We start from the raw sequence: 18,114 nt of genomic DNA on the forward strand, positions 1-18,114 counted from the left end.
GTGATCAAATGTCAGAGGAGCTCCTGGTGAATGTGGGTTTGTGTTAGCCTTAGCTGCTGATCTCTGAGGAGCAGGAGCAAAGGTCATGGCATGGCATGAAGCACCCACTGTCTGGGTGCAGAACTGAATTTCTCAATGAAACGTGCATGTAAAATCATAGCTGTTCATTAGTTCATTCCATTTAAAAAGATGTTTGCCACAGCCTGTTATTTTTACATGCCGATAATTAACGTGCTAGAGAGCGTGTCATTCCTTGAGACTGGTTGTTCCTGTTCGAGGTCAGTACTGAACTCTGATTGTGTTGACCAGTGAGGAGTATATTTTCGACCATGTGCCAGTAATACATTTTTAATATCACAGCAACAGTCTTACCTTTTATCTTGGTTTGTGATATTAGCTTGATGGTGTTGTGATATTATTTACTAGTCTCATTGGGTGGCAGAGTACTGCTACATGTCAGGTTAACTTGATGGTCGGTAGTTAAGTAAGAAATAAAACTTGACCGGCTGTGTAGGGGGGTGTGATGCTGAAGTTGGTCATTTTCCTGGAACAGCACATCCGGAAGTGTTTTATTCCTCAGCTCAGTTCCACAGCTATTTGTTGATTAAAGAGCATCACATCATACACCAAAGCGCTTTACACTGTGTCTCATTCACCCATTCACACACACTCACACCAGCGGTAGCAGAGCTGCCATGCAAGGCGCTAACTTGCCATCGAGAGCAACTTGGGGTTCAGTGTCTCGCCCAATGACACTTTGGCATGTGGAGTCACGTGGGCCGGGAATCGGACCGCCAACCCTACGATTAGTGACAACCCGCTCTACCACCTGATCCACAGCCGCCCAACCTTTTTTCCGAAGACCTTACAGAACTCTTTCGTTCTTGGCATGATGACGCCACACACACGCACACCTCCATAGCAGAGGGAACATCAGACACTAGTTATGAGAGGAGTATAAATAAGACCGGTTCCACCTGCACTCCCTAAGCAGGTTCTGATCACTGACACACAAACTTCAACACCTGATTCTAATGTTATGGATTTGAAGATATGATAAATGTACTTATGTACATATTGTACTTATTGTATCCCATGTGACTGATCTGTTTTTTTTTTGTTCATTTAAATTGTGAAAGTTGCTACAAATGGTCAGTTTTATGTGTCATTTGATGGGTTGTATGGACTTCATTAATAGGCACTGTTTCAAAGAGGATCAAATGTTTGCTTGTCCAAATATATAAAAAACAACAACAATAATTTCCATGTGGTGTACTTATTTTTTTCAAATGATTGTGTCAATATATGTCAATATATGTCTTGCACATTTACAACTCTATATTCTTTGTTGCCAGGCCTTGGATCAGGACAGGACTTCACTGCAGAAAGTTAAGAAGTCTGTCAAATCCATCTGCAGTTCTGGCCAAGGTAAAGAAAATCCCACACACGAAGGGACACGGAAGGATTTAACATATTAAATGTTTTTCCTCATGAATCTGCCTGTAACTCCACACACTTATGTACACACAATAAATAAACACGCCTGAATGTATGTGAGAAACCTGGAAGAGAGTTGCTGTGAGGGGATTTGAAGTTTTGTGTGTCATCACGATGAAACTCTCTCCTCACATACTAAATAGCTACATACATCTAGCTAGGCAAGGCCTTGACTGAGCTGAAATATTGATTTCTGCTTCCTTTCAAGGTTTCTCCCTTATTTCATCTTAGGGAGTTTTTCCTCGTCACCGTCCCCACTGGCTCGCTCAATAGGGATAAGTTCACAGACTTCAAATCTGTATCCTGTGTTTGTTTCTGTAAAGCTGCTTTGAGACAATGTCCATTGTTAAACGCGTTATACAAATAAAATTTTATTGAATTTCTGATGAACGAGAACATAAGGTTTGACTAGAAAGGTCATTACTATATGTTTAAAACTGTAAATTGCCGTAAACCTTGGTGTGTATGCATGTAAAGGAAATGAAAATCCCTAGCGTTGGTCGCAGAGGCGAGGACAGCATTTAGTACAGAGCTGAAGAAGAAGTGAAACGGTGTAAATGAAAGGTTCTGTCACTGGTTGCTGTGTGTATTGTAGTGCTGCATATAAACACTGGAATCATAACTGTTCTTGGCTTGTAATTGGGTCTTGAGGCATTTGTAATGAGGCTGTAAGAATAAATGTACCTAATGAAGCTCATGTTCTTTTAAAATCTTTAAAACAATAAAAGTAGATTTTGGTGTATTTTGAAGTATTTCCAACATCATGCCAACTCTTCTGACCCCCCCACACACACCCACTCTTTTATTAAAAATAGTTTTTATCTCTCCTGTGTCTCTCTCTCTCTCTCTCTCTCTCTCTCTCTCTCTCTCTCTCTCTCTCTCTCTGTCTCACACCCACACGCTCTCTCTCTCTCACACACACACACACACACACACACACACACACACACACACACACACACACACACTCTGTATACTAATGAAGATGCATCATTATGCTTTAATAGAGAATGTTGGAGAATTACTGACAGTGTTTCTTGAGTCGGTGTGCATTTCCTGTTTAGTACCTGCTACCATGAGGTCATTAGTCAGACCTGATTTGAGTATTTGACAATACAACAATTGTGAAAGCTCATCTGATAGAGGTTACCTATAGAAATGATGTCTGACGATCGTGTGTGGGGATTTCCACTTCATTCCAGCTAAATGAAAATACTCCATACTGTTAACAAACTAGCTGCATGGCTGAACAAGTGCCGTTTCCCTCGAAGAGCACTTCACATGGTTGAACTTCCAGAGTATTACTGTGCGCAGGCTCTATGGGCCTTGTGTCAGATTCTTCGTTATGATACTGACACCAGGAAGTGCGAGCACATATGGCCCTAGACCACATTTCTGAATTGTTTGAACTATACATGATGTATGATGATTGGATAATCATGATTTCAGAATTGTACCTAACATTATATCACAACGTTGTTGAATTGCTTTATACCAGCTTTCCAATTGTGTATGAATTCCTGAATCCGAGTAGTCAGAAGGTGTCATTATTTTTATTTAACAGCACAGGTAGTTCCAGCTGTAACATGAATGATAGGTTCATGCACATTTTCTAATGTGTTATTGTTTCTATAGTAACAGCTTATTCATATCTGAGACTTGTACAGCGGACACTCCACATCATCTAAGACTAATAATGAATGGATGCATTTTTTTATTGTTTAGTAAAGTAAAACATCTGATCTCGTGGTAATGTTTTTTTTGTTAAGATACATTTACTTAACATTCATGGACAGAGTCCCCAGTGTCCGTGCTTTATAACAGTCAGAGGTAAATCTGTTCCTTTAATTTAACTGAAACAGGAGCATCTCGAAGACTTTTTGGTTTCTTTTTTTTTGTATTAAATTCAAGAGAGAGGAAAAAAGAGAAGCTGAAGAGAGGGAATGACTGTTTGTAGCGGTTATGTAACTTAAAGGGATAGTTCACCCAAAAATGAAAATTCTGTCATCAATTATTCACCCTCTTGTCCTTCCAAACCCATAAGACTGTCGTTCATCTTCAACACAAACGCAGACATTTTTAATGAAACCTGAGAGACTTCTGTCCCTCCATTTACTGTCCATATATCCAACGGCATCGTAAAAGTAATCCATGTGAATCCAGTGGTTAAATCCCAAGTTTATGTTGCGCAAAAAAACTAACATTAAGTCTTTAGTCACAGAATATCTTCACTTCCGCATAGATCTGGGTGAACTATCCCTTTAAGTGATAACAGGAACTTGTTTCACAGAAGTTGCACAACTCTGAACATAACTAGAATTTGTTAAGGTACAGTTTTAAATTTTTTTATTATAAAGTATTTACCCTTCCTGATTTCTTCTGTTTCAAATTGTTTCAGAAATTAAAACAAAGTCTAAGGTGAAACAAAGGCAACTTGAGTAAACACAAAACACAGTTTTAAACAATGTTGTTTATTTCAGCAAAAAAAGTTCAATATCAACTGGGCTTGTGTGAAAATGTATTTGCCCCCATAGTTACCAATTCCCCAGATCTAAGTTACTGCACTCATAATGGGGTTCAGCTGGACTAGACACAGCAAGGCCTGATTACTGCAAACCCTGTTCAATCAAATCAACACTTAAACAGAACTTTCTCAACAGCATGAAGTTGGTTAAAAGGTCTTACCCAGTAACACACTGTGCTGAAATTCCAGAAATGATGAGGAAGAAGGTGATTGAAATGCATCAGTGTGTGAAGTGTTACAAAGGCTCTGGAACTCCAAAGAAGCACAGTGAGAGCCGTTATCTCCAAATGGAAAAAAAACAAACCTCTGCACTAGGCCTGCTGTGGTAGTCTGTGTTCCAGTGTTCCAGTGTTCAGGCCGCACACTGATTACATCACTTGTAATAATAATTATAATAATAAAAATAATCTAGTTCAGTTAGAGGACGGACGCTACAATTAAAAAAAAACTGAATGCGTCTGCTCAATTCAGCATGATCCGAATGAGTCCGAGTCGCAGCACAGATCAGATTTCGTTTATCACGTGACGAGAGTGAGGCGAGCTGACTGACAAGGCGATGGCGGACAGTTTGGTTTAATATAAGCAAGTTTGTCATTGTACTCTTTTGTTGTTGTGTTTTTCATTAAGAATAATAATGAACCCATTATTATTTTTAGACTAGTTATCACATTGTAACACCCCTCGCTTTGAATATGTGAATATAACCTTGTGTGTGTCTGTCTAGAACACCTTCAGAATGAGGAGACATATGCTCAGGCACTGGACAAGTTTGGCGGTAACTTCATCAGCCAAGACAACCCTGACCTGGGAACGGCCTTTGTTAAGTTCTCCACGCTGACAAAGGAGCTCTCGTCCCTGCTCAAAAACCTGGTGAGCTTTTACATCACTTCAGGTTCCGTACGCTAGTGATTTGATTTTTTGTCTAGCTTTCTTGGTCAGGAAACCAAGTACTATATAGTACTAATTGAAATTTGGAATACCGCGTGCAGAAATTAACCATGCACCTGAGCAGAACATCTCAGGGGCGTGTTTAATTTCAGCACACAGTATGGATGTAGTGTAGACTGTATTGCTGCTGGATGAGCGCTTCAGACAATACAGCCAGTACACAGGTTGCTCTGCGTTGGTGTTGGAACCTGCTTGCATGCTGAGCACAAAAATGTGTGTATGATTGTGTGCTTGTGAGTGGGGGTGCAATCGCTCTCACTTCCTGGCAGCAGCATTGAGAAGAAGTGTCAGAAATATAATGAGTAAGAGACACATCGGCAACTACTTCTCCTCTTGTTCATACACACACACGTTCTCTCTCTTTCTCATTCTCTCACACTCTCTCTCTCTCTCACACACACACACAATACATGCAAGCAGTGTCTACAGAAGTGGAGTCATGTGCTCCTATGTGCCATCTCATCTGGTGACTGAATGAAGAAAAAAAATATCTTCACACCTACAATCTCCTTCTCTATCTCTATCTTTCTGTATGTCCTTGTTTGGTCTCTTACTCGTCCTATCTGGTTTATAATTGGTTAGAAACATAGCTGGTGTGTAAAGCTTCGCCCTTTCTGAAACTCACTGTGAAAACGTGTCGGTGCTCAGCAGCCATGTCACCCACACCTCTACACACACTCTCAAACAGCAACTCAACATTTAAGGCAACATTTTATTTCACTTCTTAGAGGGTGTTTTTGTGCTCGTGTGTGTGTGTGGGTCTGTGTGTGTGTGTGGGTCTGTGTGTGTGTGTGGGTCTGTGTGTGTGTGTGGGTCTGTGTGTGTGTGTGGGTCTGTGTGTGTGTGTGGGTCTGTGTGTGTGTGTGGGTCTGTGTGTGTGTGTGGGTCTGTGTGTGTGTGTGGGTCTGTGTGTGTGTGTGGGTCTGTGTGTGTGTGTGGGTCTGTGTGTGTGTGTGGGTCTGTGTGTGTGTGTGGGTCTGTGTGTGTGGGTCTGTGTGGGTCTGTGTGGGTCTGTGTGTGTGTGTGGGTCTGTGTGTGGGTCTGTGTGTGGGTCTGTGTGGGTCTGTGTGTGTGTGTGGGTCTGTGTGTGTGGGTCTGTGTGTGGGTCTGTGTGGGTCTGTGTGTGTGTGTGTGGGTCTGTGTGTGTGGGTCTGTGTGTGTGGGTCTGTGTGTGTGTGTGTGGGTCTCTGTGTGTGTGTGTGGGTCTCTGTGTGTGTGTGTGGGTCTCTGTGTGTGTGTGTGGGTCTGTGTGTGTGTGTGTGGGTCTGTGTGTGTGTGGGTCTGTGTGTGTGTGTGTGTGTGTGTGTGTGGGTCTGTGTGTGTGTGTGTGTGTGTGTGTGTGGGTCTGTGTGTGGGTCTGTGTGTGTGTGTGTGTGTGTGTGTGTGTGTGGGTCTGTGTGTGGGTCTGTGTGTGTGTGTGTGTGTGTGTGTGTGGGTCTGTGTGTGTGGGTCTGTGTGTGTGGGTCTGTGTGTGTGGGTCTCTGTGTGTGTGTGTGGGTCTCTGTGTGTGTGTGTGTGGGTCTGTGTGTGTGTGGGTCTGTGTGTGTGGGTCTGTGTGTGTGTGTGTGTGTGGGTCTGTGTGGGTCTGTGTGTGTGTGTGTGTGGGTCTGTGTGTGTGTGGGTCTGTGTGTGTGTGGGGGGGGTCTGTGTGTGTGTGGGTCTGTGTGTGTGTGTGTGGGTTTGTGTGTGTGTGGGTTTGTGTGTGTGGGGGTCTGTGTGTGTGTGTGTGGGGGTCTGTGTGTGTGTGTGGGGGTCTGTGTGTGTGTGTGTGGGTCTGTGTGTGTGTGTGTGTGTGTGTGTGTGTGTGTGGGTCTGTGTGTGTGTGTGGGTCTGTGTGTGTGTGTGTGTGTGTGGGTCTGTGTGTGTGTGTGTGTGGGTCTGTGTGTGTGTGTGTGGGTCTGTGTGTGTGTGTGTGTGTGTGTGTGTGTGTGTGTGTGTGTGTGTGTGTGGGTCTGTGTGTGTGTGGGTCTGTGTGTGTGTGTGTGTGGGTCTGTGTGTGTGTGTGTGTGTGTGTGTGTGTGTGTGTGTGTGTGAGTCTGTGTGTGTGTGTGAGTCTGTGTGTGTGTGTGGGTCTGTGTGTGTGTGTGGGTCTGTGTGTGTGTGTGGGTCTGTGTGTGTGTGTGTGTGTGTGTGTGTGTGTGAGTCTGTGTGTGTGTGGGGGTCTGTGTGAGAGTTAGACCTGTCAAAGTCTAATTCAATTTTGAAATAGTATTTTAATGTTCATGAAGTTTATATATTCAGAGGTTAATGTACATGTCCAGTGTGTGTCTGCTGAAACACGGTTTTTAATAGCGAACACTGCTAGTTTGGCCTTTGGGCATTTTTGTGTCCCTCGAATGCTTATCCAGTTTTGTGCAAAGTCGTACGAAGTCTACAGTCTTAAACAGTTTCCCCAGGGTTTTGCTATTGCAGACAGAAATCACGCGTCATAAAACAGGGGGTCAAACTTAAATTCTGCTCAGAAACATCAGTGTTTTCTAGGCGTCGAAGGCCCATAAACTAAAGCTAGTAATTTTGTAATAGCTTTAGCTTCCAAGAGCTTTCGGGTAATACATTCCAGTGTATTATCGTGTGTTCTGTTGATCAACACTGACACCAGCTCTGAGAAGACTGGCTAAAAGAAGGACTAATAAACTCTTTAGCTGACTGCACTATTTGGGGATATTTATTGTACTGATTTAAAGGTTTTTAAATACATGTTTGAGGTTGTACAGACTAGTTTGATTAGATGAATACATTCGCTAGAGGCTGCCGTGGGGATGTTTACTAGTCCGGGCTCTAGAAAGAAACAGCGAGGCAGGCACTAAAGAAATGCACGCAGATGATTAAAAAGCAGTCAAAATGGAATATTTCAGACTAGATTTAACAGATTCTCCAGTCCGGAGGATTACACTTGGAAATTATGCTTAAATGTAAAAAATAATTGTGGACTACATTTATTCATTTTTGCTTTACCAAAGGAAAAGACAGCTAGTCCACTACTTCTCTGAATTAGGCCTACATATCTGGCGATTACAGGAGATCAGGGTGTTTGGTTATGAAGAAAATAGTTGACAGTTTATTTGATGACATGGATGATACTTTTCTGCAGCCTTAGTCAAGTTCACGCCATAATATAAGTGCTGAGGGTGTGGAACACAGCGGCAGTTTTTATGAAGAAAAATATTTGTGTTTTTTCCTGTTCCCCGTGTATGTGTAAAGAGCATCAGTACTGTATAAATACTTTGTTCTGAAGAGTATATATTGCACGTGAACAATAAATAGACACGTAAATGTGCAACGTGTAGCAGACAGGATCCACATTCGATGGACATGAGTGCCTCTACTCACAGAGCTGGCATCAGTTGAAGTGTTGGTTCAAGTGGAAGCTTTTCTGTTCCATAAGACAGATGAATCAATCAAAAAGACTTTAGAAATGCTTTCAATAAGCCTCTATAAACCCATTTGCACACACATCTTGTTCTTATTTCTCTCTCTCTTTCACACATGCGCACACACACACACACACACACACACTCACAGCAGTCTGTGAGAAGCAGTTTGTGAATGACAGATTTAGGCCCTGCAGAGTGAGCTAGCTCTGAATGGAGATGTAACTAGGCCTGTAAAATTATTCCACAGGTTCATTTCCCCCTGCTGTTCTTTTTCTTCTCCTTTTTCATTCAGGTATTACCGTTTTGATGTGACTGTGCTCCTTTTGCCTGTTTGAAATTCAGACCCTCACAGCGGGTTGTTCTGGGCCATTATTTGAGGCATGTCACTCAGCTTCTAGTACCTCACACAGTACTGTGAATAGGAACAGCTCAAGATTCTGATGAAGATGAAGACTGCATCACTTAAGGTGTCAGTAGGGCTTACTGTGGGTCAGTCCATTTAATACAGGAGTCAGTGCAAGGCATATCCCTTTGGTTTTTAGTAACTCGCGTTCAGGGTTGGGAGAGTTACTTTAAAAATGTATTCTGTTAGTTATAAATTACTTCATACAAAATGTAATCAGTGACGTGATCCAAGTATGATGGACAATATGAATGTAATGCAGTCTGATTATTTTTGGATTACTTCAAGGTCACATATGTAAAGTCAAGAGAAAAGCAGTATAATCTAAAATACAGCTTATTTTATCGCTTAAAAACATGTTCAATGCTTGGATTTGTTTAAATTAATATATATATATATAAAAAAAAGATCATTGTCCCTTATGTGGGTAACATTGCCGGGGGGGGTGGGGTGGGGGGGGGTGTCTTAATAGCATTCAAAACAGTGTTACTATGAATGCTGAATTTAATACACTGAAAAAGACACTAGTAGCATCACATAAATATATATAAATAAAATTGGTTTCACTCTGCCCACATTTTACATTTTTTCCTACATTCTTTTCAATGTCCTTAGAATAAAATAAAATATCAGATGCCACGAGTGTACCGTCATTTACACATTTGAATGGCCATGTAAAAGAAGCAATGTGATAACATGAAATACAAAATTGACTTGTATGGCCATGGGTGTTGTTTCGACTCAGGACAGCTGTCATTTGCTGTTATTGTCAAGCAACTGTTTGACACGGTACACAACAGCGCAGCAGAGAGGGGTTAAAGCAATGCAAATATGCGCGCACACGGTGCAGCATTAGACAATAAGCACATCATAATGAAACGAAAGCCGAATCCCGGACGTTTTCTCAAATTTAGAGTCTTTTTTAAGGTCTGTAAAAGAGGACGTGTCCGGGGAAAATGAAGACGTACGGTCACCCTAACAAAAGCATTTCAGAGAACAGTTTGTGTTCATTTCTTCCAAATTGACTTTGTGCAAAATTTATTTGTGCATTCACCAGGAAGTTGCTCATGTGAGTCACGACTGGCAAGAGAGAACCAGAACTATAATCAAGCGACTGTCTATATTGTGTTATGTCAAATTATGTTATGACAAAAAATTGTAATCCTGGTAGTGTTCGCATTTTTTAGTAAATGTACCTGTAATCTGATTACGTTGTTTTCTGATGTACCTGTAACGGATTACAGTTACCAGTTTTTTGTATCCTGATTATATAACGCCATTACATGTATTCTGTTACTCCCCAAGCCTGCGTGTGTTACACGTACGTATGTAACAAACGTATCATTAAAAGCTCATGTTACAGTAGACCTATATTATAAGTTAGGAATAAAAAAAAATTGTCGGGTGGGTACGGCTTGGTGTCACAGAAAATGTATAATGTCTATTTGGGGTAATTTGCCCAAAATGTTTGGGAACCCCTGGATTAAGCAGTGCATTGAAACATTAATTTAGTGTCTTTCTCTGTACAGCTCCAGAACCTGAATCATAATGTGATCTTCACACTGGATTCTCTGCTGAAAGGAGATCTGAAAGGCGTAAAGGGGGTGAGATTTATAGACTGACACACACACACACACACACACACACACACACACCAAATGCAAACTTGCACAAAATAATACTCATAAAGCAGGCCCTGAAGGCGTGAGCAGCAGTGATGGGGAAAATACATAGAGATGGGGTTGAAGGGGAAAGTGTTTCTGGCAGGCAGACCCAGAGACTGAAGACATAAACACCTTACTGTTAATGTGTAAACATCTGCATGTAAACAGTTTAATTTAAACTATTAAACTGAGCCTGGCCTTTAGTATGATGTAGCACATTAAAGGCATTATCATTAATACTCTATAATTACCCCTCAAATTTACTCAGAATTCCAAGTTGCAGCTATGAATTAAAAAAAACAAAACAACTCACTTGAATTTGAGATAATTATTAAAGTTTGCAATCCATGTTTCACAAAAGTTTTTGACATCATTCACGGTCAAATGTGGAGGGTTTCCCCAGGCCAACGCACATAATGCATACTTTCTTGACAGAGCTATTAAGCCATCAGTCTGGACACTTGTATGCACTGGGTGATTTTATAAATGACCAAAGGTTGGTTTTCAAATTCCCATTCAAGCACTCAGCCAGAACAGAGTGATGGATGCAGTGCAGAATACAGTATATATGAAAAGTCTACACACCCCTGTTAAAATGTTTTTATGATGTAAAAAAAAAAATGATGATAATGAAACCAAGATAAACCATGTCACAACCCATTTATAATTGGGGGTGTGGCTGTGTTCAAAATGAACCAAGAACGGGATGTCCCTCAAATTTACAAAAGGGCAAGACAAGAACTTACCCGGGAGGCTGCCAAGAGACATACAGCAACATTCAAGGAGCTACAGGAATATCTGACAAGTCCTGATTACATGCATGTAACAACAATTTCAAAATCTCCCCAAACCATATGGCAAAATATGTTATGGTCTGATGAGAGCAATTCCAAAAGGTATAAATATTCCATAAATTCCAATGGTATGTTTGGTGCAAAAAAAAAAAAAAAAATGCACATCACCAAAAGAACACCAAAGGTGAAGCATGGTGGCAAGAACTGGGGCTTTTATCAAGGTGGAGGGACTCATGAATAGCTACAAATACCAGCCGATTTTAGTGCAGAACTTTCAGGTGGGTTTCACCTTCACAGCGTGACAATCGGGTGACCAGATGCAAACAGACCCAATGTGGGACACGTAGTAAGTTTGTGTGGGACAATGTCGAACATATTTCTGACTCCCAAAGGCCTACCGTTTTGATGCCTATCTAAATGAATAAGAAACACATGCACTCGGCCCGTTTGTATTTATTTATGTTTATGTCTCTTCTATCAAACGATGCATCAAAGAGAAACATTATTGCACAAATAAATTGAGTGGAGGAAAAAAAAAAAGGATTTCTGTGAGTTGACCTCACGTGTGTGGAGTTTGAGTGAAACCTGACAGCCCTTTGATGCAAGTATAGGTCACTGCGGAACATAAATGGGCATTTCCCAATCAGTGGGCATCTTCAGACCGGATAAGCATTGTTCCATCATCCAAATTCGATGATCCAATCAACTACAGTTATGGTTCGGGTTAAGCAGCCGCATTGAAAGAGAGTTGCGACACGCTTTGATCTCGCCGCAACACAGTTCATGTGGCTCCCAATAGTTCCAAACAAATCTGCGCTGTCAGCCTGTTTGAATGGGTGTAATCGGGACAGACAGCAGCAGCGACTATATTTACAGCAATTTTCGGTAAATATTAACATATTGTGCTTTGATCACTATGTTGATGACATTTATAGTAGCGTTTTTTGATGGAGATGCTTTCGAGCTGTAAACTATGGTATATTTTGTGTATATGTCCATACGGTATAAAACATCACAAGGTTTAGATATGATTTGACATTTTATTTAATTAAAGATAAAAAATCTAAAAGGTGTGTATCATACCTGTCGCCTAGATGAACACTGTACAGTTGGTTGTAGGACTGTAAGTCGTTCCCTTCGAATGCTCTTGAAGTTAGAAACGTGTATACCAATGTCGTGTGTAACGTTAGAGACTGTCCCTTAATTTGCGCATCTCTGCCAATATCGAACGTCCAACGTCAACCCGACTTTATGCCGGTCTGCTAGGTTCATCTTTTTCATTTTAAGACCTGAATTTTTGCGGCTGGAATTTTGTTTTCAATCAAAATATACAAACCCAATGAATTGCAGAGGAAACTAATTCAAGCACTGATATTGCTGGGGTTTTTTTCTTTTCTTTTCAATTTGTGTCAAATTGCTGGGCAGAAAAATTCAAGTATTGTTATTGCGATATGTTTTTATTCAATTCATGTAATTCAACATGCCATTTTGCCTTGAGGACATTTGGTACTATTGTACTTCCATAAAGATGCTCTTTTTATACTCAGTCATGTTACTGGCCTGTTACCAATGAACATAATTAGTTGCAAAATGTTCCTCCGGCTCTTTCTTTTTAGTAACACTTTTTGTTGCCCCGTCCCAACTCTTTTTGGAAAACGCCTTTTATTGTTCTACAGAGACACCATACTTCTTCGATGACAGGCTTCATTACTTTCGTCACAGCCATTGGATGAATGTCAGATTTGTCCGACGCCCCCTGGGGATGATTGCTTCGTCAGCCACGCAACTGATGTTTTCCGTCTATTTCAGTTTATAACATACTGAAATATCGTTGAAACATACGAAAACAAATAACTAAAACCTTAATGTAACACTTTCCCAGATTCAACTAAAAAAAGGTTCTATATTCTTTCACTTTTCAGTGGTTTTATTTTATAGACACGTTCGCGCACACGGCTGTCTGTCTTTAGAGGTGCCCGTCTCTCCCGTTGTTATTCTTGCCTCAGCTCATTGCAACACGTATCGGTATAATTCCCAGAAGATGTGCAATTCTTACCACTCACCTTCTCCGGCTCTGCCCTCCATTCACAAACTCGGCGCTCGAGCACGCCAAGTTCAAATTACAGTTAACTCTTTATTTCCAATCATCATCTCAAGTTGTGGGATGTGGGACTAAAGGACTAAAATGCTGTGAATTACAACACAAAGCAGGATGTCTGGTCACCCTACACGACCCAAAGCATACATCCAAATCAACAAAGGAATGGCTTAACCAAAAGAGCATTTATGTTTTTGAATGACCTAGCCAGAGCCCAAACCTGAATCCAACTAAGAGGATGTGGGGTGGCCTGAAGCGGTCTGTGCACAGGACATGCCCTTACAATTTGCCGGAGTGACAAAGTGTTAAAGAAAGAGTGGCGAAATATTGCCAAGTCAATATGTGCCACACTGATAGACACGTTCCCAAACAGTGTGAGTGCTGTAATAAAATCAAAGGTGCTTCAACTAAGTATTAGTTCAGGGATGTGCACACTCATGCAGCTGTTATGCAGGTTATATAAAGTTTTTTTTTATTTTTTATCTTTTTTTCTCTGAAATGTCTTTTTTTTTTTTTTTTTTAATCATTATCATTTTTTTTGGGTCAGGTTGTAATTTTTACCTTAAAGGTGGAAATTTTCACCTCACAAAAAACTTGGCATTTTAACAGGGGTGTGTAGACTTTTTATGTCCATTGTATCTCTGTAGTGCTTTTGACAGCTGAATGTGGAGGAATTACAGTGACATGTCACTCCATTTTATTTTCATAGGTTAAAATGACAGTTATACTGTATGAATTATAAGAAGTGGCGCTCCTTCAGTGTTTTATGTGCCATTTCTTGCCATGAACTTAGTGAAAAAAGCTTCTGCCACTTTACCTGACTTTTCTGTGGTGCTTCTTCAATGTGCCCTCATCACCCGTTAGTCACTGTAGCTGTGGTTTAGGGATGTGAATATTTAGTTCTGGGTTGTGTGATTTTTATTTATATTATGAGTGTTGGCCAAATTTGGCATAGTTTTGATTTAGGGTCTTGCTCAGGGGCCCAAGAGTGGCAGCGTGGGGATTATTGCCTACCACTGTCTACATAATCCAGTATAACTCTGAGGTGTGTGAGAGAGAGGTTTTGCTAGTGTTTTTAGGCCCCTGATTACACTGCTAGCACTCTGCTCTCAGTGCCAGTGCCTCCTTTCTATAAGCAGACTCGTTTTGTTTGGGGCATCTGGCATGGGTGGGGTTTTCAAGAGTACATCACTGTTCAATTCCACTTAAGAATTTTACTAAGCACATATTTCTTAGCTATTTTTTGTAGAACAACTGACTTGTATATTTCTGTTTTCCTGCTCAGTCAGTCTACTCATTAATGAGATTAAGGAGGTTAGCACTTGTGCCTGATATTTTATTTGTATTGCTCACATTCATTTACTTTATCGTTTTTTTTAAATACAGTATTTTCTCTTAATAATTATAATACCTTTTCAACTGTTGACTATTGTAGCATTGCATTCCATCCCAAAACATCACAAAGACAGTAGGAGAAGCATTAGTCTGGCTTTTTCAGCCTACTGATAACTTTCTTTTTCTCTTATGTTTTCTCCTGAGGACCTGAAAAAGCCATTTGACAAAGCCTGGAAGGACTATGAAACAAAGTTGTAAGTGGGCCTGTGTAACCTGATAGTCCATTTATGTTTTCCCAGTAGTGTTGTATCTTTGAAAGTATCTGTGTATTTGTGTGTGTATAGGCAGAATTATAGCACCTTACAAGATGACAGTGCTGTTGAAAACGTATTGCAAGGTTTTACCTTCTGTTAGCTAGCCCATTGGATAAAAACTCCAGTATACTGCCCAGTCCCATGTTTTGGTTGCCTGGAAAGCTAATTGACTGGACTAAAATTTGGTTTCTAACATAATATAATAACAAATGGTGAGGTAGTTAACTAGTTAAGCACATTAATGCAGACTAAGGGAACAAAGCAAGCATTTTTGGGCTCTTAGTGACACCATCAATCAACATTTTATTTGCAAGAATTGACAGAATTAATACTTCATGATGGTGGATGAGGGAAAAACAAGTACAGTGATGTTAAAAAATAAGGCTTTTTTGACATATTTGGACAAGCAAACATTTGATCATCTTTGAAAAGGGTGCCTGCTAATAAAGGTGATGCACTTGAACAAAACCCCAAGGGAAAAAGCTTTTTCAATCATTTATTCAACAGAAATATCAATAGATGTGATAGTCTTCTGTGGAAAAAGTAAGTACACCCTTGGCCTCAGAAGCTACTATTGCCCCCTTTAACAGAAATAACTTCTTGTAGGTGTGTTGCATAATTGTCCACAAGTCTCTGACATCGGCTTACTGGAATTTCTGACCTCTCTTCCATGCAATATTCTTTCAGCTGCAAGATGTTTCAGGGTTTTCTTGCATGTACTGCCAGTTTCAAATCCCCCCATGACATTTCAATGGGATTCAAATCCGGGCTTTGACTAGGCCATTCCATAACCCTCCATTTCTTCTTTCTGAGCCGTTCCTTGGTGGAGTTGCGAGTGTGTTTAGGATCATTATCCTGTTGAAAGGTCCACTTTCAATTCAACTTCAACTTTTGGACAGATGACCTCACATTATCTTCAAGCACTCTTTGAGATGATGCAGAATTCATTGTTGAATCAATGAATGCAAGCTGTCCAGTCCCTGAGGCAGCGAAGCAACCCCAAACCATAACAGTTCCACCACCGTGCTTCACAGTTGGTATGAGGTGATTCTCCTGAGAAGCTGTCTTTGGTCTGCACAAAGCATGTCTGATGGCCAAACTTACTGTGGCCAAACAACTCTATCTTTGATTCATCTGACCAGAGCACATTATTCCAAAAGGCCTGGTCTTTGCCTATATGCTCACTGGCAAAGGCTTTTTCCTGGCACGCCTCCCATGCAGGTCAAATTTGTACAATCTCTTTCTGATTGTAGAAGCATGCACTTCGATAAAAAACAGTTGGAAGACTTACGAGCAGATCCTGTAATGACATTTTGGGGTTCTTGAAGACTTCTTTTTGCATCAGATAGCCAGTCCAGGACAAATTGGCAGTTGTTTGAAATCTGTGCCATTTGTAGATTATTTTCCTTACAGTGGAATGATGTATTTAAAATCCCTTGCCAGACTCAAAGGCATCCACAACCTTTTTTCTGAAGGCCATGCAGAACTCTTTAGATCTTGGCTTGATGACACCACACACCTCAATAACAAAGGAAACAGCAGACACTAGATGTGAGAGGCTTAAATAACGCCTGCACTCCCTAAGCAGGTTCTAATCACTGGCACCCAATCTTGAACACCCGATTTCTAATTTTATGGATTTTAAGGTAAAATAAATATTACTGTATATACACAGGGAAAATGTAGCTGCATTACATTCAGTTGGATTTAATGCTGATTATGCCACAAAATATTTCCTTACATCACCTGAAAAATAATAATTATACCATTAGGTTACCTAGCCTAACGAAAGGTTGAAAAATAATTTCTTCAGTGGTTGCGGTTTGTTATAATTCTTAAGAGCTATAAGTGATTGACATTTTGGCAACCTAATCAGTCATTATCTTTAAAGATCAACAGGCTACTGTTGTCATAGCTAGTATTAATGAGCTAGCGACGTTTTTCATATTTTTAGATACTAGCTAGCTAGTTAGACACTAATGGTTCCATTTTTAAATTAGATCAACAAGAAAAAGCAAGTATGTGGACAAATCGACTAAATGGTGTTCTAGTTAAAGTATGAGGGTGAGTCGAATCACCATTATGTTTACTAGTAGGATTGTTTTTCTCCTTTTTTGGTTGGTAAACCTACTTGTCCTAGACATTCGTCCATCCTTGGATTGGAAAGTGTACAGAGGCTTCTAACGAAAGACTCTGTCAGAGCTGCTTGTAGAAAATAGCTCTCAGCATGTTCATGTAAAAAGTCATTCAAGATTACTGAACCATTTTCAATTATAATGCCTTATATTTCAAATAATGGCATTAAAGGTTTGCATTTAACAGTGACCACTTGTGACAGGCATTTCAGTTTCTTTTGAATTGTAACTTTTCTTTGTAACTGTTAACTTTGTTTCGTACAGCATTATATTGTGCCTATCAGTACTTGATATGTTTATTATGAAATACATAACGGTATTTCATAATATTAAGGTAAGTTTATGGTGAGGGGTAACTTTGAATCTTTCGTGGTCTGTCTTCAGTACAAAGATAGAAAAGGAAAAACGAGAGCACGCCAAGCAACATGGCATGATCCGAACAGAGATCACAGGTGCTGAGATCGCAGAGGAAATGGAGAAAGAGCGACGGCTTTTTCAGCTTCAGATGTGTGAGGTGAGTGAAAGGACAGAGAAGGATACAGGTTCAGAGTAAAGCAGCAGGTTTCAGAAAGCTGAACATTTGCAGGTAAAATAAATAAATAAATAAATAAATAAATAAAATCTTAAGTCTTTGATTATAAAGGCAATGAATTGCTTTAATAATATTAGCATGCGCACAATTATCTGTGAGAACTAAGCTTTTTTTCTTGTGTTATCGTATTTGTGTTACCAAAGGGCATGTTTGACAATGAGCGGAGTTTATTCAGATGTGTTCAGATATTCAGATGTGTCAGATTAGAAATCACTGAAATAGATCAGTAGAATATCCTGTTTTTCTATACATCCACACTTCTAATAAACCAGAAATCTTTCTATTCCAAATCAGGTTCACAGCAGATCTAATGCAAATAAACATAACTGTCCGTCACCCAACCGAACACACACACAGCATATTTAATATGGTCAGTGTTAATATCCGTTAAGTTATTATTATCTATGGAATAGATGATGATGACGATGATGATTAT

The 18,114-nt window shown here is 40.2% G+C and overlaps 1 protein-coding gene across 4 annotated transcripts in view; it reads left to right on the forward strand.

Annotated features, from left to right (window-relative positions):
* Positions 1-18,114, forward strand: part of asap1b (ArfGAP with SH3 domain, ankyrin repeat and PH domain 1b) — an 84,939-nt gene that overhangs the window by 30,333 nt on the left and 36,492 nt on the right. For all 4 annotated transcript variants that reach the window (XM_053674872.1, XM_053674870.1, XM_017453713.3 and 1 more), the window contains exons 4-8: positions 1,356-1,428; positions 4,746-4,891; positions 10,276-10,350; positions 14,842-14,891; positions 17,471-17,600. In XM_053674872.1, the coding sequence (XP_053530847.1) occupies positions 1,356-1,428; positions 4,746-4,891; positions 10,276-10,350; positions 14,842-14,891; positions 17,471-17,600 (474 nt within the window). The remainder of the gene's footprint in view (positions 1-1,355; positions 1,429-4,745; positions 4,892-10,275; positions 10,351-14,841; positions 14,892-17,470; positions 17,601-18,114) is intronic.

Source organism: Ictalurus punctatus, chromosome 23 (assembly GCF_001660625.3).
Source record: "Ictalurus punctatus breed USDA103 chromosome 23, Coco_2.0, whole genome shotgun sequence".
Lineage (NCBI taxonomy): Eukaryota > Metazoa > Chordata > Actinopteri > Siluriformes > Ictaluridae > Ictalurus > Ictalurus punctatus.